Raw genomic sequence first — 20,452 nt, 5'->3', positions numbered from 1 at the left:
AGACTGTAACTGTTAGTCGAGACAAAGATGGAGTCGATACTGCGATAGACGATGTGCAATTTTGTTCACTAGGATGGGTCTTATCGAGGATATTCGTGAACGATCATCAGTCAAACTCAGTCAAACTTCTCAATGTATTCTCAATGTATTCTCAATGTTCAAGATTAAAGCGTCTAAATGATCAGATGTTTGTGACAACAGGGGCGTGATTCAGACACCAAGACGTTCGTGCATAGCGGGAGTAAACCCCCAAATCAGACTAAAGATTGGTGGCTGCTACTATTTTGCTACATTGGCTATGTATAGTTCGAGAAAGATAAAATAAGCCCAACATATGTGGAATACACTATAAACTATCAAATGATATATCACACATACAGTTAGACGCCGTACAACTTGCTCACAGTGAACACAGTCCAGGAACAAACTAAAACGCTCCAACCCTAACCCCCTTATCCTCCTGAATTATATTTTTGGGCTGGGTGGGAAACCCATGCAGCTGTAAGAAAACAATTCGCCGAAACCATCACAGTTACTGTCACAACAATTAAAATACTGAGTGAACTCAGACATTAATTATTAATATTTCTCCAGTTATCCACTCAGTGTATCAGTCGATATAGTTCTAAGTGAACGGTTGTCAATGTATCATTATTATAAGTGGACACACCTGAGAGCATTGCGTTAACTGGGGGCGAGATATCTACAAATAACGGATAAATATCATGCAACGACACCTGAATAAGTGGACACACCTGACAGCACTGTGTTAACTGGGGGCTAGACATCTACAAATAACGGATCAATATCATGCAACGACACCTGAATAAGTGGACACACCTGACAGCACTGTGTTAACTGGGGGCTAGACATCTACAAATAACGGATCAATATCATGCAACGACACCTGAATAAGTGGACACACCTGACAGCACTGTGTTAACTGGGGGCTAGACATCTACAAATAACGGATCAATATCATGCAACGACACCTGAATAAGTGGACATACCTGACAGCACTGTGTTAACTGGGGTCTAGACATCTACAAATAACGAATCAATATGATGCAACGACACCTGAATAAGTGGACACACCTGACAGCACTGTGTTAACTGGGGGCTAGACATCTACAAATAACGGATCAATATCATGCAACGACACCTGAATAAGTGGACACACCTGACAGCACTGTGTTAACTGGGGGCTAGACATCTACAAATAACGGATCAAAATCATGCAACGACACCTGAATAAGTGGACATACCTGACAGCACTGTGTTAACTGGGGGCTAGACATCTACAAATAACGGATCAATATCATGCAACGACACCTGAATAAGTGGACACACCTGACAGCACTGTGTTAACTGGTGGCTAGACATCTACAAATAACGGATCAATATCATGCAACGACACCTGAATAAGTGGACACACCTGACAGCACTGTGTTAACTGGGTGCTAGATATCTACAAATAACGGATCAATATCATGCAACGACACCTGAATAAGTGGACACACCTGACAGCACTGTGTTAACTGGGGGCTAGACATCTACAAATAACGGATTAATATCATGCAACGACACCTGAATAAGTGGACACACCTGACAGCACTGTGTTAACTTGGGGCTAGACATCTACAAATAACGGATCAATATCATGCAACGACACCTGAATAAGTGGACACACCTGACAGCACTGTGTTAACTGGTGGCTAGACATCTACAAATAACGGATCAATATCATGCAACGACACCTGAATAAGTGGACACACCTGACAGCACTGTGTTAACTGGGGGCTAGATATCTACAAATAACGGATCAATATCATGCAACGACACCTGAATAAGTGGACACACCTGACAGCACTGTGTTAACTGGGGGCTAGACATCTACAAATAACGGATCAATATCATGCAACGACACCTGAATAAGTGGACACACCTGACAGCACTGTGTTAACTGGGGGCTAGACATCTACAAATAACGGATCAATATCATGCAACGACACCTGAATAAGTGGACACACCTGACAGCACTGTGTTAACTGGGGGCTAGATATCTACAAATAACGGATCAATATCATGCAACGACACCTGAATAAGTGGACACACCTGACAGCACTGTGTTAACTGGGGGCTAGACATCTACATATAACGGATCAATATCATGCAACGACACCTGAATAAGTGGACACACTTGGCAGCACTGTGTTAACTGGGGTCTAGACATCTACAAATAACGAATCAATATGATGCAACGACACCTGAATAAGTGGACACACCTGACAGCACTGTGTTAACTGGGGTCTAGACATCTACAAATAACGGATCAATATGATGCAACGACACCTGAATAAGTGGACACACCTGACAGCACTGTGTTAACTGGGTGCTAGACATCTACATATAACGAATCAATATCATGCAACGACACCTGAATAAGTGGACACACTTGGCAGCACTGTGTTAACTGGGGTCTAGACATCTACAAATAACGAATCAATATGATGCAACGACACCTGAATAAGTGGACACACCTGACAGCACTGTGTTAACTGGGGTCTAGACATCTACAAATAACGGATCAATATGATGCAACGACACCTGAATAAGTGGACACACCTGACAGCACTGTGTTAACTGGGGGCTAGACATCTACAAATAACGGATCAATATCATGCAACGACACCTGAATAAGTGGACATACCTGACAGCACTGTGTTAACTGGGTGCTAGACATCTACAAATAACGGATCAATTTCATGCAACGACACCTGAATAAGTGGACACACCTGACAGCACTGTGTTAACTGGGGGCTAGACATCTACAAATAACGGATCAATATCATGCAACGACACCTGAATAAGTGGACACACCTGACAGCACTGTGTTAACTGGGGGCTAGATATCTACAAATAACGGATCAATATCATGCAACGACACCTGAATAAGTGGACACACCTGACAGCACTGTGTTAACTGGGGGCTAGACATCTACATATAACGGATCAATATCATGCAACGACACCTGAATAAGTGGACACACTTGGTAGCACTGTGTTAACTGGGGTCTAGACATCTACAAATAACGAATCAATATGATGCAACGACACCTGAATAAGTGGACACACCTGACAGCATTGTGTTAACTGGGGGCTAGACATCTACAACTAACGGATCAATATCATGCAACGACGCCTGAATAAGTGGACATACCTGACAGCACTGTGTTAACTGGGTGCTAGACATCTACAAATAACGGATCAATATCATGCAACGACACCTGAATAAGTGGACACACCTGACAGCACTGTGTTAACTGGGGGCTAGACATCTACAAATAACGGATCAATATCATGCAACGACACCTGAATAAGTGGACACACCTGACAGCACTGTGTTAACTGGGGGCTAGATATCTACAAAGAACGGATCAATATCATGCAACGACACCTGAATAAGTGGACACACCTGACAGCACTGTGTTAACTGGGGGCTAGACATCTACAAATAACGGATCAATATCATGCAACGACACCTGAATAAGTGGACACACTTGGCAGCACTGTGTTAACTGGGGGCTAGATATCTACAAATAACGGATCAATATCATGCAACGACACCTGAATAAGTGGACACACCTGACAGCACTGTGTTAACTGGGGGCTAGACATCTACATATAACGGATCAATATCATGCAACGACACCTGAATAAAAGGACACACTTGGCAGCACTGTGTTAACTGGGGTCTAGACATCTACAAATAACGAATCAATATGATGCAACGACACCTGAATAAGTGGACACACCTGACAGCACTGTGTTAACTGGGGGCTAGACATCTACAAATAACGGATCAATATCATGCAACGACACCTGAATAAGTGGACACACCTGACAGCACTGTGTTAACTGGGGGCTAGACATCTACAAATAACGGATCAATATCATGCAACGCGCCTGAATAAGTGGACACACCTGACAGCACTGTGTTAACTGGGTGCTAGACATCTACAAATAACGGATCAATATCATGCAACGACACCTGAATAAGTGGACACACCTGACAGCACTGTGTTAACTGGGGGCTAGACATCTACAAATAACGGATCAATATCATGCAACGACACCTGAATAAGTGGACACACCTGACAGCACTGTGTTAACTGGGTGCTAGATATCTACAAATAACGGATCAATACCATGCAACGACATCTGAATAAGTGGACACACCTGACAGCACTGTGTTAACTGGGGGCTAGACATCTACAAATAACGGATCAATATCATGCAACGACACCTGAATAAGTGGACACACCTGACAGCACTGTGTTAACTGGGGGCTAGATATCTACAAATAACGGATCAATATCATGCAACGACACCTGAATAAGTGGACACACCTGACAGCACTGTGTTAACTGGGGGCTAGACATCTACATATAACGGATCAATATCATGCAACGACACCTGAATAAGTGGACTCACTTGGCAGCACTGTGTTAACTGGGTGCTAGACATCTACAAATAACGGATCAATATCATGCAACGACACCTGAATAAGTGGACACACCTGACAGCACTGTGTTAACTGGGTGCTAGACATCTACAAATAACGGATCAATATCATGCAACGACACCTGAATAAGTGGACACACCTGACAGCACTGTGTTAACTGGGGGCTAGACATCTACAAATAACGGATCAATATCATGCAACGACACCTGAATAAGTGGACACACCTGACAGCACTGTGTTAACTGGGGGCTAGACATCTACAAATAACGGATCAATATGATGCAACGACACCTGAATAAGTGGACACACCTGACAGCACTGTGTTAACTGGGGGCTAGACATCTACAAATAACGGATCATTATGATGCAACCACACCTGAATAAGTGGACACACCTGACAGCACTGTGTTAACTGGGGGCTAGACATCTACAAATAACGGATCAATATCATGCAACGACACCTGAATAAGTGGACACACCTGACAGCACTGTGTTAACTGGGGGCTAGACATCTACAAATAACGGATCAATATGATGCAACGACACCTGAATAAGTGGACACACCTGACAGCACTGTGTTAACTGGTGGCTAGACATCTACAAATAACGGATCAATATCATGCAACGACACCTGAATAAGTGGACATACCTGACAGCACTGTGTTAACTGGGGGCTAGACATCTACAAATAACGGATCAATATCATGCAACGACACCTGAATAAGTGGACACACCTGACAGCACTGTGTTAACTGGGGGCTAGACATCTACAAATAACGGATCAATATCATGCAACGACACCTGAATAAGTGGACACACCTGACAGCACTGTGTTAACTGGGGGCTAGATATCTACAAATAACGGATCAATATCATGCAACGACACCTGAATAAGTGGACACACCTGACAGCACTGTGTTAACTGGGGGCTAGACATCTACAAATAACGGATCAATATCATGCAACGACACCTGAATAAGTGGACACACCTGACAGCACTGTGTTAACTGGGGGCTAGATATCTACAAATAACGGATCAATATCATGCAACGACACCTGAATAAGTGGACACACCTGACAGCACTGTGTTAACTGGGGGCTAGACATCTACATATAACGGATCAATATCATGCAACGACACCTGAATAAGTGGACACACTTGGCAGCACTGTGTTAACTGGGGTCTAGACATCTACAAATAACGAATCAATATGATGCAACGACACCTGAATAAGTGGACACACCTGACAGCACTGTGTTAACTGGGTGCTAGACATCTACAAATAACGGATCAATATCATGCAACGACACCTGAATAAGTGGACACACCTGACAGCACTGTGTTAAGTGGGGTGCTAGACATCTACAAATAACGGATCAATATCATGGAACGACACCTGAATAAATGGACACACCTGACAGCACTGTGTTAACTTGGGGCTAGATATCTACAAATAACGGATCAATATCATGCAACGACACCTGAATAAGTGGACACACCTGACAGCACTGTGTTAACTGGGGGCTAGACATCTACAAATAACGGATCAATATCATGCAACGACACCTGAATAAGTGGACACACCTGACAGCACTGTGTTAACTGGGGGCTAGACATCTACAAATAACGGATCAATATCATGCAACGACACCTGAATAAGTGGACACATCTGACAGCACTGTGTTAACTGGGGGCTAGATATCTACAAATAACGGATCAATATCATGCAACGACACCTGAATAAGTGGACACACCTGACAGCACTGTGTTAACTGGGGGCTAGACATCTACATATAACGGATCAATATCATGCAACGACACCTGAATAAGTGGACACACATGGCAGCACTGTGTTAACTGGGGGCTAGACATCTACAAATAACGGATCAATATCATGCAACGACACCTGAATAAGTGGACACACCTGACAGCACTGTGTTAACTGGGGGCTAGACATCTACAAATAACGGATTAATATCATGCAACGACACCTGAATAAGTGGACACACCTGGCAGCACTGTGTTAACTGGTGGCTAGACATCTACATATAACGGATCAATATGATGCAACGACACCTGAATAAGTGGACACACTTGGCAGCACTGTGTTAACTTGGGGCTAGACATCTACAAATAACGGATCAATATCATGCAACGACACCTGAATAAGTGGACACACCTGACAGCACTGTGTTAACTGGGGGCTAGACATCTACAAATAACGGATCAATATCATGCAACGACACCTGAATAAGTGGACACACCTGACAGCACTGTGTTAACTGGGGGCTAGACATCTACAAATAACGGATCAATATCATGCAACGACACCTGAATAAGTGGACACACCTGACAGCACTGTGTTAACTGGGGGCTAGACATCTACAAATAACGGATCAATATCATGCAACGACACCTGAATAAGTGGACACACCTGACAGCACTGTGTTAGCTGGGGGCTAGACATCTACAAATAACGGATCAATATCATGCAACGACACCTGAATAAGTGGACACACCTGACAGCACTGTGTTAACTGGGGGCTAGACATCTACAAATAACGGATCAATATCATGCAACGGCACCTGAATAAGTGGACACACCTGACAGCACTGTGTTAACTGGGGGCTAGACATCTACAAATAACGGATCAATATCATGCAACGACACCTGAATAAGTGGACACACCTGACAGCACTGTGTTAACTGGTGGCTAGACATCTACAAATAACGGATCAATATCATGCAACGACACCTGAATAAGTGGACACACCTGACAGCACTGTGTTAACTGGGGTCTAGACATCTACAAATAACGGATCAATATGATGCAACGACACCTGAATAAGTGGACACACCTGACAGCACTGTGTTAACTGGGGGCTAGACATCTACAAATAACGGATCAATATCATGCAACGACACCTGAATAAGTGGACACACCTGACAGCACTGTGTTAACTGGGGGCTAGACATCTACAAATAACGGATCAATATCATGCAACGACACCTGAATAAGTGGACACACCTGACAGCACTGTGTTAACTGGGGGCTAGACATCTACAAATAACGGATCAATATCATGCAACGACACCTGAATAAGTGGACACACCTGACAGCACTGTGTTAACTGGGGGCTAGATATCTACAAATAACGGATCAATATCATGCAACGACACCTGAATAAGTGGACACACCTGACAGCACTGTGTTAACTGGGGGCTAGACATCTACATATAACGGATCAATATCATGCAACGACACCTGAATAAGTGGACACACATGGCAGCACTGTGTTAACTGGGGGCTAGACATCTACAAATAACGGATCAATATGATGCAACGACACCTGAATAAGTGGACACACCTGACAGCACTGTGTTAACTGGGGGCTAGACATCTACAAATAACGGATCAATATGATGCAACGACACCTGAATAAGTGGACACACCTGACAGCACTGTGTTAACTGGGGGCTAGACATCTACAAATAACGGATCAATATCATGCAACGACACCTGAATAAGTGGACACACCTGACAGCACTGTGTTAACTGGGGGCTAGACATCTACAAATAACGGATCAATATCATGCAACGACACCTGAATAAGTGGACACACCTGACAGCACTGTGTTAACTGGGGGCTAGACATCTACAAATAACGGATCAATATCATGCAACGACACCTGAATAAGTGGACACACCTGACAGCACTGTGTTAACTGGGGGCTAGACATCTACAAATAACGGATCAATATCATGCAACGACACCTGAATAAGTGGACACACCTGACAGCACTGTGTTAACTGGGGGCTAGACATCTACAAATAACGGATCAATATCATGCAACCACACCTGAATATGGAAACTTTAAGTGTCGGCCACACGCGATGTGACTATAACGTCATTATTTTATAGTCCCACGATGTTACAATATGAAATGACATCATTTGCAAATTAACAAATGCAGCCTGGTCAAAGTCCGAAGATTCTGTTTGTGATACAATAAGCAGTGTAAATATTTTCCACACACACACACACACACACACACACACACACACACACACACACACACACACACACACACACACACACACACACACACACACACACACACACACACACACACACATGATTGTTTGACTAACGTAGCAGGTTCCCTTTGACGTCGGCGTACACTTCTCCCGATGATATCCCAGCGTGCACTATGGTGTTTGTTTGTTTGTTGTTTAACGCCGCACTCAGCAATATTCCAGGTATATGACGGCGGTCTGTTGTCACCCACACGGAGGAAGTGCATAGTGTATGTGCAATGATTTGGGTGTGTTGGTGCGTCAGGTGGTTGTCCCCAAGCCGTTATATCTGTGGCAGAGAATGACCAGACTAGAATATTAGAAATTATTTAATTTTTGTGAATTTGTAATTCCCTCTATTTCCTTTTCAGGGTGCCACAAAACAACTTCCGGGACACCTAGTGGTGAGTATGAAGCCAAAACAATGCTTTTGGGGCTATCAAGTATCTTCTTTCATCAGCTGATCACTAACGTTGCACTTAATCACAATATTCCAAAACATGAACGCATGCATTGGTTTATGGGGGACTGGGGGGGTCCACTCTTAACAAACAGTTCTCTATATTTGAAGTTGCATTATTAACAAAAGATTTATTGTCTGTTACTGTTAATGCGGCGTTAAGCAGTAATCACTCGTTCACTCACTATTCTCGGCTTTTCTCATTTCTAAACTGGGTAAAAAAAAGTCATATGCATTTCTCAAATATGAGGATTGAAATGTCTTACGCAGATAGGATAACATAATAAGTAAGGATAATGTAAACATCCAATAATGTCATCTTGTAAAATAAGGCAACAATTATTTACGATCTCGCCTTAGAACATTGTGAAAACGAGATACAGCAGTCCTGGAAATAATGTTTGCAAACGTTTGTAAAATACTTAAAACTTAAGAAGCAACAACATCCAGCGAACCACCATACTCCGTCCAAGCAGATATTGTTAGCTTTCTTTAGTAAATGGATAGAATTGTCGTGTAGGAGGCTTACCCTGGAACTTCTTTTGAAATAATGTACTGAAATTAACCCTTTTCATTGATTTCTTTTGTTTTGTTTGATTGTTTAGAGGCAGCCCACAATTTCTTCTCTACCAATTGCCCACAAAAGTCAGCCGCTCGACCACCAACTCTCCACCACACAAACCATTTACATTCTTATTCGTTATGAGGGGCGGTCGGGTAGCCTAGTGGTTAAACACATATTAAAGCGTTCGCTCGTCACGCTGAAGGCCCGGGTTCGATTCCCGACATGGGTACAATGTGTGAAGCCCATTTCTGGTGTCCCCCGCCGTGATATTGCTGGAATATTGCTAAAAGCGGCGTAAAACCATACTCACTCACTCACTTATTCGTAATGTTTCAACTAAAATAATTGACTCAATACATTGTCATTTCAGAGGATCAACTGCAGCCCATACATTGATTGTTCTGACATCAGCTCCTTCCTGAAGGATCACCACGACAGCCTGTTGGAGCGTGATCGGCAGGTCTTGCAGTGCTGCCTCTCAGTCATCCTGGGTGAGCCGACCTGGGTGTGGGAGCGCGCGAGTCTCCATGTGTACGGTAGTAAACTTGCAGTGATGTTTTACTCCAACGACAAAGCCAATAAGTATGTTGTGTGCATCAATAGGGATGACATAAGATCCCAGTGTGTCAGCCGAGGATTTCGTCTGAAGATGAAGGATGGCTTCCGTTCAGTGTGGAACTGGATTGGCAATGCAGCGGGGGCTATTCTCGGCGCTGTAGGTGGAGCTGGGAGAAAGATGCTGACTTACTGAGCATTCGTGGAACCAGAGTGGCGTGGGGATTGGGGAGGGTGTGAGGTATTTATTTGAAGCACTCTCAACATTTATGAATTCAGAAATATATAGGTGATCAGGTATTTAACGACCTACGTAAATATCGCTTGTTCAAATCTTCTATGGGGGGCTAAAGAATATATAATATACAATATAAAATAAACATGTAACAAAACTGTAACAAAGTCATGTTTGGTGTTATATTTTGTACATAATTACATGATTACTGAAAGGTTATTGTAAAATCTTAAAATGCACCCCACATTTTCAAAAAATCTACAAGGCTAGTTGAGTATCAATATCAGTCGGGATACATCGTCTCACATTAACAATTTCTGTGACGCCATGGCGTCTGATCTCATACAGCGATTACATAAAGGCGACAAAACTCTTTACATATTCATCGGATCATGAGTATTTCTTTGTGAATCACTATCAAAAATTGATGATACCAGGTGTTTATGAATTACGTTCAAATAGGGATAATGCAAGGTGTTTATGAATCACGTTCAAATAGGGATAATGCAAGCTGTTTATGAATCACTATTAAATAGTGATGATGCCAGGTGTTTATGAATCACTATCAAATAGGGATGATACCAGGTGTTTGTGAATCACTATCAAATAGTGATGATACCAGGTGTTTGTGAATCACTATCAAATAGTGATGATGCCAGGAGTTAATGAATCACTATCAAATAGTGATGATACCAGGTGTTTGTGAATCACTATCAAATCGTGATGATACCAGGTGTTTATGAATCATTATCAAATAGTGATGACACCAGGTGTTTATGAATCACTATCAAATAGTGATGATACCAGGTGTTTATGAATCATTATCAAATAGTGATGATGCCAGGTGTTTATGAATCACTATCAAATAGTGATGATACCGGGTGTTTATGAATCACTATCAAATCGTGATGATACCAGGTGTTTATGAATCACTATCAAATAGTGTTGACACCAGGTGTTTATGAATCACTATCAAATAGTGATGATACCAGGTGTTTATGAATCATTATAAAAAAATGATGATACCGGGTGTTTATGTATCACGTTCAAATAGGGATAATGCAAGGTGTTTATGAATCACTATTAAATAGGGATGATACCAGGTGTTTGTGAATCACTATCAAATGGGGATGATACCAGGTGTTTATGAATCACGTTCAAATATGGATAATGCAATGTGTTTATGAATCACTATCAAATAGTGGTGATACCAGGTGTTTATGAATCACTATCAAATAGTTATGATACCAGGTGTTTGTGAATCACTATCAAATAGTGATGATACCAGGTGTTTATGAATCACGTTCAAATAGGGATAATGCAAGGTGTTTATGAATCACTATTAAATAGGGATGATGTTAGGTGTTTATGAATCACTATGAAATAGGGATGATACCATTTTTTGTGTGAATCACTATCAAATAGTGACGATACCAGGTGTTTGTGAATCACTATCAAATCGTGATGATACCAGGTGTTTATGAATCACGTTCAAATAGTGATGATACCACGTGTTTGTGAATCACTATCAAATAGTGATGATACCAGGTGTTTATGAATCATTATCAAATAGTGATGATGCCAGGTGTTTCTGAATCACTATCAAATAGTGATGATACCAGGTGTTTATGAATCACTATCAAATCGTGATGATACCAGGTGTTTATGAATCACTATCAAATAGTGATGACACCAGGTGTTTATGAATCATTATAAAAAAATGATGATACCAGGTGTTTATGAATCACGTTCAAATATGGATAATGCCAGGTGTTTATGAATCACTATCAAATAGTGGTGATACCAGGTGTTTATGAATCATTATAAAAAAAATGATGATACCAGGTGTTTATGAATCACTATCAAATAGTGATGATGCCAGGTGTTTGTGAATCACTACCAAATAGGGATGATGCCAGGTGTTTATGAATCACTATCAAATAGTGATGATGCCAGGTGTTTATGAATCACTATCAAATAGTGATGATACCAGGTGTTTATGAATCACTTTCAAATAGTGATGATACCAGGTGTTTATGAATCACTATCAAATAGTTATGATACCAGGTGTTTGTGAATCACTATCAAATAGTGATGATACCAGGTGTTTAGGAATCACGTTCAAATAGGGATAATGCAAGGTGTTTATGAATCACTATTAAATAGGGATGATGTTAGGTGTTTATGAATCACTATCAAATAGTGATGATACCATTTTTTGTGTGAATCACTATCAAATAGTGATGATACCAGGTGTTTGTGAATCACTATCAAATCGTGATGATACCAGGTGTTTATGAATCACGTTCAAATAGTGATGATACCAGGTGTTTGTGAATCACTATCAAATAGTGATGATACCAGGTGTTTATGAATCATTATCAAATAGTGATGATGCCAGGTGTTTCTGAATCACTATCAAATAGTGATGATACCAGGTGTTTATGAATCACTATCAAATCGTGATGATACCAGGTGTTTATGAATCACTATCAAATAGTGATGACACCAGGTGTTTATGAATCATTATAAAAAAATGATGATACCAGGTGTTTATGAATCACGTTCAAATATGGATAATGCCAGGTGTTTATGAATCACTATCAAATAGTGGTGATACCAGGTGTTTATGAATCATTATAAAAAAAATGATGATACCAGGTGTTTATAAATCACTATCAAATAGTGATGATGCCAGGTGTTTATGAATCACTACCAAATAGGGATGATGCCAGGTGTTTATGAATCACTATCAAATAGTGATGATGCCAGGTGTTTATGAATCACTATCAAATAGTGATGATACCAGGTGTTTATGAATCACTATCAAATAGTGATGATACCAGGTGTTTATGAATCACTATCAAATAGTTATGATGCCAGGTGTTCGTGAATCACTATCAAATAGTGATGATACCAGGTGTTTATGAATCACTATCAAATAGTTATGATACCAGGTGTTTATGAATCACTATCAAATAGTGATGATGCCAGGTGTTTATGAATCACTATCAAATAGTGATGATGCCAGGTGTTTATGAATCAATATCAAATAGTGATGATGCCAGGTGTTTATGAATCACTATCAAATAGTGATGATACCAGGTGTTTATGAATCACTATCAAATAGGGATGATACCAGGTGTTTGTGAATCACTATCAAATAGTGATGATACCAGGTGTTTATGAATCACTATCAAATAGTGATGATACCAGGTGTTTATGAATCACTATCAAATAGTGATGATACCAGGTGTTTGTGAATCACTATCAAATAGTGATGATACCAGGTGTTTATGAATCACGTTCAAAAAGTGATGATACCAGGTGTTTGTGAATCACTATCAAATAGGGATGATACCAGGTGTTTGTAAATCACTATCAACTAGGGATGATACCAGGTGTTTATGAATTACTATCAAATAGGGATGATACCAGGTGTTTGTGAATCACTATCAAATAGTGATGATGCCAGGTGTTTATGAATCACTATCAAATAGTCATGATACCAGGTGTTTGTGAATCACTATCAAATAGTGATGATACCAGGTGTTTGTGAATCACTATCAAATAGTGATGATACCAGGTTTTTATGAATCACTATCAAATAGGGATGACACCAGGTGTTTATGAATCACTATCAAATAGTGATGATACCAGATGTTTGTGGAGATCATTTTGTCAATCTGAATCTTTAGTCTTCCTGGGAACATCCATAATATCCCGCCAATCGTAAAACATTCACAAATACTCTACCACTGGTTAATATCCTTGAAGTGCTCATAAAATCCAACGCGAGGACAAGGCGGGCTGAATAACAACACTTAACGTGAAGCACATCTATAAAGTTTGGTGTAAAGCGTAAGATTTATGTTTGGAGCTGAGTGAGTGAGTGAGTTGGGTTTAACGCCACTTTTAACAGTGTACCAGTTATATCACGGCGTGTAAGCTTAGTGTGGAGGAAAGCCCGAAGTGATGCAGGTCTCAGACGTTTACCACTTCGGTGAAACCCACGAGCACGGGTATGGTGCTGACAAACCTAGAAACAGCGGGGCGAACCGGGATTCGAACCCACAATCATAGGTTTCTTGCGTGCCCAAGGGACGCAACTCTGCACAGCGAATCGCGGCCACTTAGTACATAAGGAATGCTTCCTGAAATGGAATGACTCCTGCTCCCCTGCTCTCTGCTCTTATTAATTCACTGTGTATTACAACATTGAAATATCACATTAATTCCATTGAGGCGACAAATCATAATGTGGCGATTTAGGAGTACTACGACTTGACTACAATAGTTGTTCAAGCTTAAGTCAAACTGACGAATATATGTATATATATCAATCGATTACATTAACAGGAAAGCCAAGCAGTAAACACTGCAGACAGAAACGTGATATCAGTTAATATGAGTTAATATCAGTTTCCTTCAGCAACCCAAACTTGCGGTAGAAGGCGACTATGCTTGTCGGAAGAGGCGACTAACGGGATCGGGTGGTCATCGATCCCAATTGCGTGGATCGATGCTCATGTTGCCAATCACTGACTTGATTTCTTACAGACCGCCGTCATATAGCTGGAATATTGCTGAGTGCGGCGTTAAACAACAAACAAACAAACAAACAAAATAATATCAGTTTCCTATGAAGTTTAAAGTAGAACCTATACTGCATAAAGCCAAGCAGAATCCATTCACTTGCTACGTCAAGGTTTCAGGACATACACAATGTGTACTCCGTGAACCTAACTTTAGATTGATGTTAATCCCAAACGTAAACAAATTGCGATTTGCCGTGTGAATATTTTAGCATGCGCGCGTCGCTATATAAGTGCAATTATCTGTTGATGTTAAACCCATTTCATCTTAAGGTGATGGTGTTTAACGCCGCGTTCAAACATGTGTGTGAGACTGCTTGTACTAGTCCGGATTTTATAGTGCTCGTTCACTGAAATACCATGCCGCAGTTTAACATGAATATCCCATTCAGACACCGTGACTCCGAACCAGTCCTTGTTTTAGCCCCTAAATACCCAGCGCCAGCCAGGGTAACAACAATTACCATCTTTTAACGTCTTTTGGTGGAGTGCACTCTGGGTGGACCTCTATCCACTACGTCACGGAGGCGGTCTCACCTTACCAACAGGACGACTGAACGGGTGTGTAGCGATTCCTGGATATACAATCAAGGATGTTTGTACTCGGTGATGCCCATACGTGCCACTGACTTCGTTTTAGTCTTGCTGACACTACTGAGAAAGTGTATCAGGAAGAACACTGTCTAAACTGATTTGCAACGTCTTTGCTGCTCAAATATTTAAATATTTAATCGAGCATTTTGTAACCGTATATTAGTGATATAATCACTGATATCCTGATAACATACAGCCTAGCTATACCAGGGCAGCAGAGCCGTCCTATATATATTAGCTCCTAGACAGTTAGACAGTCAGATTAGAAACAACCCGAATCTTCATCAGAATGACAACCATTCACCGAAGTCATGCTAATCTATCAGAGGGGCGGTGGTGTAGCCCAGTGGTTAAAGCGTTCGCTCGACTCGTCGAAGACAGGGTTCGATTCTCCGCATGGTCACAATGTGTGAAACCCATTTCTGGTGTTTCCCGCTGTCATATTGTTGGAATGTTGATAAAAGCGGCGTAATTCCTACTCACTCACTAATCTATCAGAAGGACATCCAATCACGAACTTAAGGCACAATGTACATTTTCACAGCCTCTTACAACTGCAATGTCAGAACAAGGCTAGTGCGCGCTGTTTAGATGCCATGAGGTCCGTGATGCATTTCTCCCGGGAATTTGGTAATTGTGAAGTTTTCAATGGAAACCGTCCTGAGTATCAAGGTTTCACTGTTTATTGATGTCACACGATTTTGTTTGTTTATCTGTTTAACGCCGCACTCAGCAATATTCCAGCTTTATGACGGCTGTCTGTAAATAATCGCGTCTGGACCAGGCAATGCAGTGATTGACATCATAAGCCTGACCACCCGATCCCGTTAGTCGCCTCATACGACAAGCATAGTCGCCTTGTACGGAAAGCATGGGTTGCTGAAGACGTATAACTTAAACTAGTCGCTGACTGAAATCCTTCTGATAGACAATTATTAGTTTTGCCACCCCCTTCTATTTTTAAAGGGGGGCGGGGGTGTTTTGTCAGTCACATTACCACGAATCGAGCACTAAGTTATCTGTAGCCTTACAATCAATACACCTGTCACTTATAACACCACACAGAGCTTAGTATAACAACGTATGCTCGCCGTAAAAGACGACTATGCTTGTCGTAAAAGGCGACTAACGGGATCGAGTGGTCAGGCTCGCTGACTGTGTTGATGCTTGTCATCGTATCCAAATTGCGCTTATCGATGCGCATGATTTCAATCAATTTCCATCAATCAATGGATTGTCTGGTCCAGACTCGATTATTTACAGACTGCCGTCATATGGATGGAATATTGCTCAGTTTGGGGTTAAACAACAAACAAATAAACAAAATAGTATAACAACGAAGCAATGTTAATTACAATAAGCATGGATGTAAAGCCAACATATGAGAACTGGAACACGGATGTGTAAATGTCAATGTATAGATACCACGACCAGTGTGATGAGCGAGGATGATCACACACCTAAAGCTATACGAGGAATACAGTGATTCCACATCTTCTCGTATTATCAACTGGGGCACGGGTGGCCCAGTCGTCTAAGGCGCCGCAATTCGGTGTGCAGAGTTCTGTCCCTTTGGCGTGTAGGAAACCTGATTGTGAGTTCCAACCCTGGTTCAACCCTCGTTAGGTTTCTAAGTGAGTCATACCACATACCAGTGCGTTCCTTAAAGCGGTAAACGTCTAAGACCTGCATCACGTTTCTCCCACATCAAGCTCACGCGCCGTGATATAACTGGAATACTGCTAAAAAAGAAGTTTAAAAAACTCAGCCACTACGTCATATCATCAACAACCTTATGAAAAAATCAAATTTGGCAAACGAAAATCGATTACGAGTAAGAAAAGCGGACTTTAACTTTATTTGGGGATTACGTGACAAGGACAAATTGGTTTGTCACGTTATCTAGATCGTAAGATCCGTTGTGTATACGAACTCCACAACATTGCAACAAACACTTCATATCTTCATAGCTCACCCTTGAAGGCTTAAAATTGTCCTGTCAGCTCTTGGTTGGACGTTGTTATAACAACACGCGTGTTAGTGTTAGTGAGCTTCCAAACGTGAATCTCAGTTACGTATTATGAATTATGAATTATGAATTATTTTTTAAATACCAAACAGAGATAGAGATAAGTAAGGTGTCGACGAACACAAGTAACTGTTCTTCGTACAGAAACCTAATTGTGTGTGATATAGGGCATGGAAATAACCTGCATCACTTCGGGCCTTCATAGATGTACAGGTGTATAATATGGATTCATTCAAGCAAGGCCGACAATCGGTCAAACGTCGGGGAATTCAGAAGGATTTTCATGTCGCCCTGAGGTGAATGTGGTGTCAACTTGTCGTGGATGTGGTGTTGCCCTGTCGTGGATGTGATGTCGCCATGTCGTGGATGTGATGTCGCCATGTCGTGGATGTGATGTCGCCATGTCGTGTAAGTGGTGTCGCCTTGTCGTGGATGTGGTGTTGCCCTGTCGTGGATGTGATGTCGCCTTGTCGTGGATGTGATGTCGCCATGTCGTGGATGTGATGTCGCCGTGCAGATGGGAGACGTCGTCTTTACAGGCGTCGCGGGGAACGTTTTGCACAAAACTGCATACAGGAAGTGGACAGATTTGGTGGTTGTAGTATGATTATGTGGGCAGCCATCTCCTACACTGGTAGAACAGACTTGGTGCAAGTTATGGGGAACTAATCGTGACAACGGTACACGGATGATATTCTTCGGTCACACGTCCTTCACATTATGCAACAAGCGAACGTTATTTTCCAAGAAGACTGACAGCGGCTTTTGTCAGGAATCACAGGATCCAGGTCCTGCCATAATATTTATGAAAGTTCAAGTTATGATACTTATCGCCAATTCAAGTCATTGCTTGAACCAGAATCTTATTGATCAAATTTACGGTACAGGAATTCTCGTAACACCTTTATTTGTTTTAGACTTGGCCTGATTGAGCTAAAAATTAACACAGGGAGATTTTCATCTTTTGAGAAATCGATACGATTATGCCCATTTTGTGACATTGTTGTCGAAGATGAATAAATTTTATGTTTATTTGCCCTATATACGAAAATCTAAGAAACAAGTACTTACCGCAGTGGTCTTTATCTCATTTTAATGCTATAAGATTGTTTTCATTACTGTCTTGCAAGGATCTTATAACACAACATCAACTGGCTTTGTACATACATAATGCTTTTTTGTTACGAAGTGAATTGTTACCTTGACTTTGTATTTTCTCCTCCTTCTCCCCCCTAGCACAACAAAATACACAACTACAACATATTGGGATACTGTACGGTGCACTGACTGACCGCAGTTTATTCTTCAACAAGTATTCACATTATCATGAACATCGTCCGCATCAGGAACATCACCAGCATCATGACCATCAACCAACCGTAATTTACATGAATATAGATTCGATGCTTCATATTTTCAACGTGTACATATACACAGGCATCGACGCCTTATTACGTATTCTAATGGCTCGTCAGCACATACTCATCAGAGTATATCCCAAATCCATACTCTCACAACTGGAGTGTTCGAGATTTCAACTATGGATACCGATCCATCTCACGACGTATTATCATGGCTCGCCAGCACAACTTGCAAGCAACGCATAGCATCCTGATCATCATATGGACAGCCGCAGGTACTACACACATAAATAATAAAAAATATAGATTCAACCGACGTGTACTCCAATCGGCATCATACATAACTGAACATGTTTAATATAGCCAGCCCGACTGCACCGCACCTGAGAATGAAGTTTCAACTTCCCGCCTTTACTTATATACCCATTACGAAACCAGGTTACCTCCCTTTGTTGTGCTTTCCGACGTTAGGAGAAAATAATTTCATTCTAATTCGTCCCTCAAACGAAAGAAATTATATTTCTCCTCCTTCTCCCCCCTAACACAACAAAATACACAACTACAACATATTGGGATACTGTACGGTGCACTGACTGAGGAAACAAAGAACGGGCAATTCAAAGCCCCAAAGAAAGAGACACTTTTAATCTATTTTCGATGCTGTCCTTAACATAGCCATCTTTGGCACTCTCGCTCCTCCAGCGACCATGTCGTTTAAACATTCTATCAGGGATGCCTCTATTGGCTGCCACTGTTGCTCCACCTGACCTCAAACTATGCAGACCGTAGCATTTTATGTCAGGTACGTAAGGCTTAAAGGCTTCAATAAATAATTCCCTCAACCGAGTATAAGACATCGGTTTGTTTTCGGCTCTAAATATATAGCCATCACTGGTCTTGGACAGATTTCTGAAAAGATAAGTTTCTGAATTAGTTTCTTCCTTTAATCCAGATTTTTCCAAGAAACATTCCATACACTTCACAGGACACATCTTTGTCCCTGTTCTACCAATAATCAACCAAGCTCCATCTCTGTATACATCGGTCTTGGACCTTTCTATAAACACAGTCATATGAGAATCACAAAACAACAAATCGCCATGCTTAATATTAAGCAACTCAGCAGACCGCATAAAACCTGCGAATGCAAGCAAATATACACACAGTTCTCAAATTATATACATTTTGGTTTTGCATTTTGCAATCAAACATCCTTTCAAGTACTTCAGCCGTAATAGGCTCTTTCTTTTTAACGGGTTTAACTAACTTCCGTTTGGCTGCCTCCAACAAATTTATCACAAACGTGTTGTCCGTGGGAGTGGGCAAACCAACAATAACATGAAAGTGTCGAATACAAAAAACGCTGACTGCACGGGCGAAAAAGAACGCGACCGCTGTATCACTGACAGCAAATAAAGCGCACAATGTAAGGGAGATAACGGTAACCCTACAG

General features: G+C 41.3%; 1 protein-coding gene across 2 annotated transcripts in view; it reads left to right on the top strand.

The window, feature by feature from the left end:
• Positions 1 to 10,556, top strand: part of LOC125376907 — a 99,541-nt gene extending 88,985 nt beyond the window's left edge. Inside the window, exons 6-7 of one of the 2 annotated variants that reach the window (XM_048389396.1) lie at positions 8,977 to 9,009; positions 10,001 to 10,556. In XM_048389396.1, the coding sequence (XP_048245353.1) occupies positions 8,977 to 9,009; positions 10,001 to 10,381 (414 nt within the window). In that variant the 3' untranslated portion in view covers positions 10,382 to 10,556. The remainder of the gene's footprint in view (positions 1 to 8,976; positions 9,010 to 10,000) is intronic. The other variant, XM_048389397.1, reaches the window with a different exon arrangement.
• The last annotated feature ends 9,896 nt before the right edge of the window (positions 10,557 to 20,452 follow it).

This window comes from Haliotis rufescens, unplaced genomic scaffold, assembly GCF_023055435.1.
Source record: "Haliotis rufescens isolate VD_foot unplaced genomic scaffold, xgHalRufe1.0.p SCAF_8, whole genome shotgun sequence".
Classification (NCBI taxonomy): Eukaryota; Metazoa; Mollusca; class Gastropoda; order Lepetellida; family Haliotidae; genus Haliotis; species Haliotis rufescens.
This window is presented reverse-complemented; position numbering and strand designations above follow the sequence as displayed.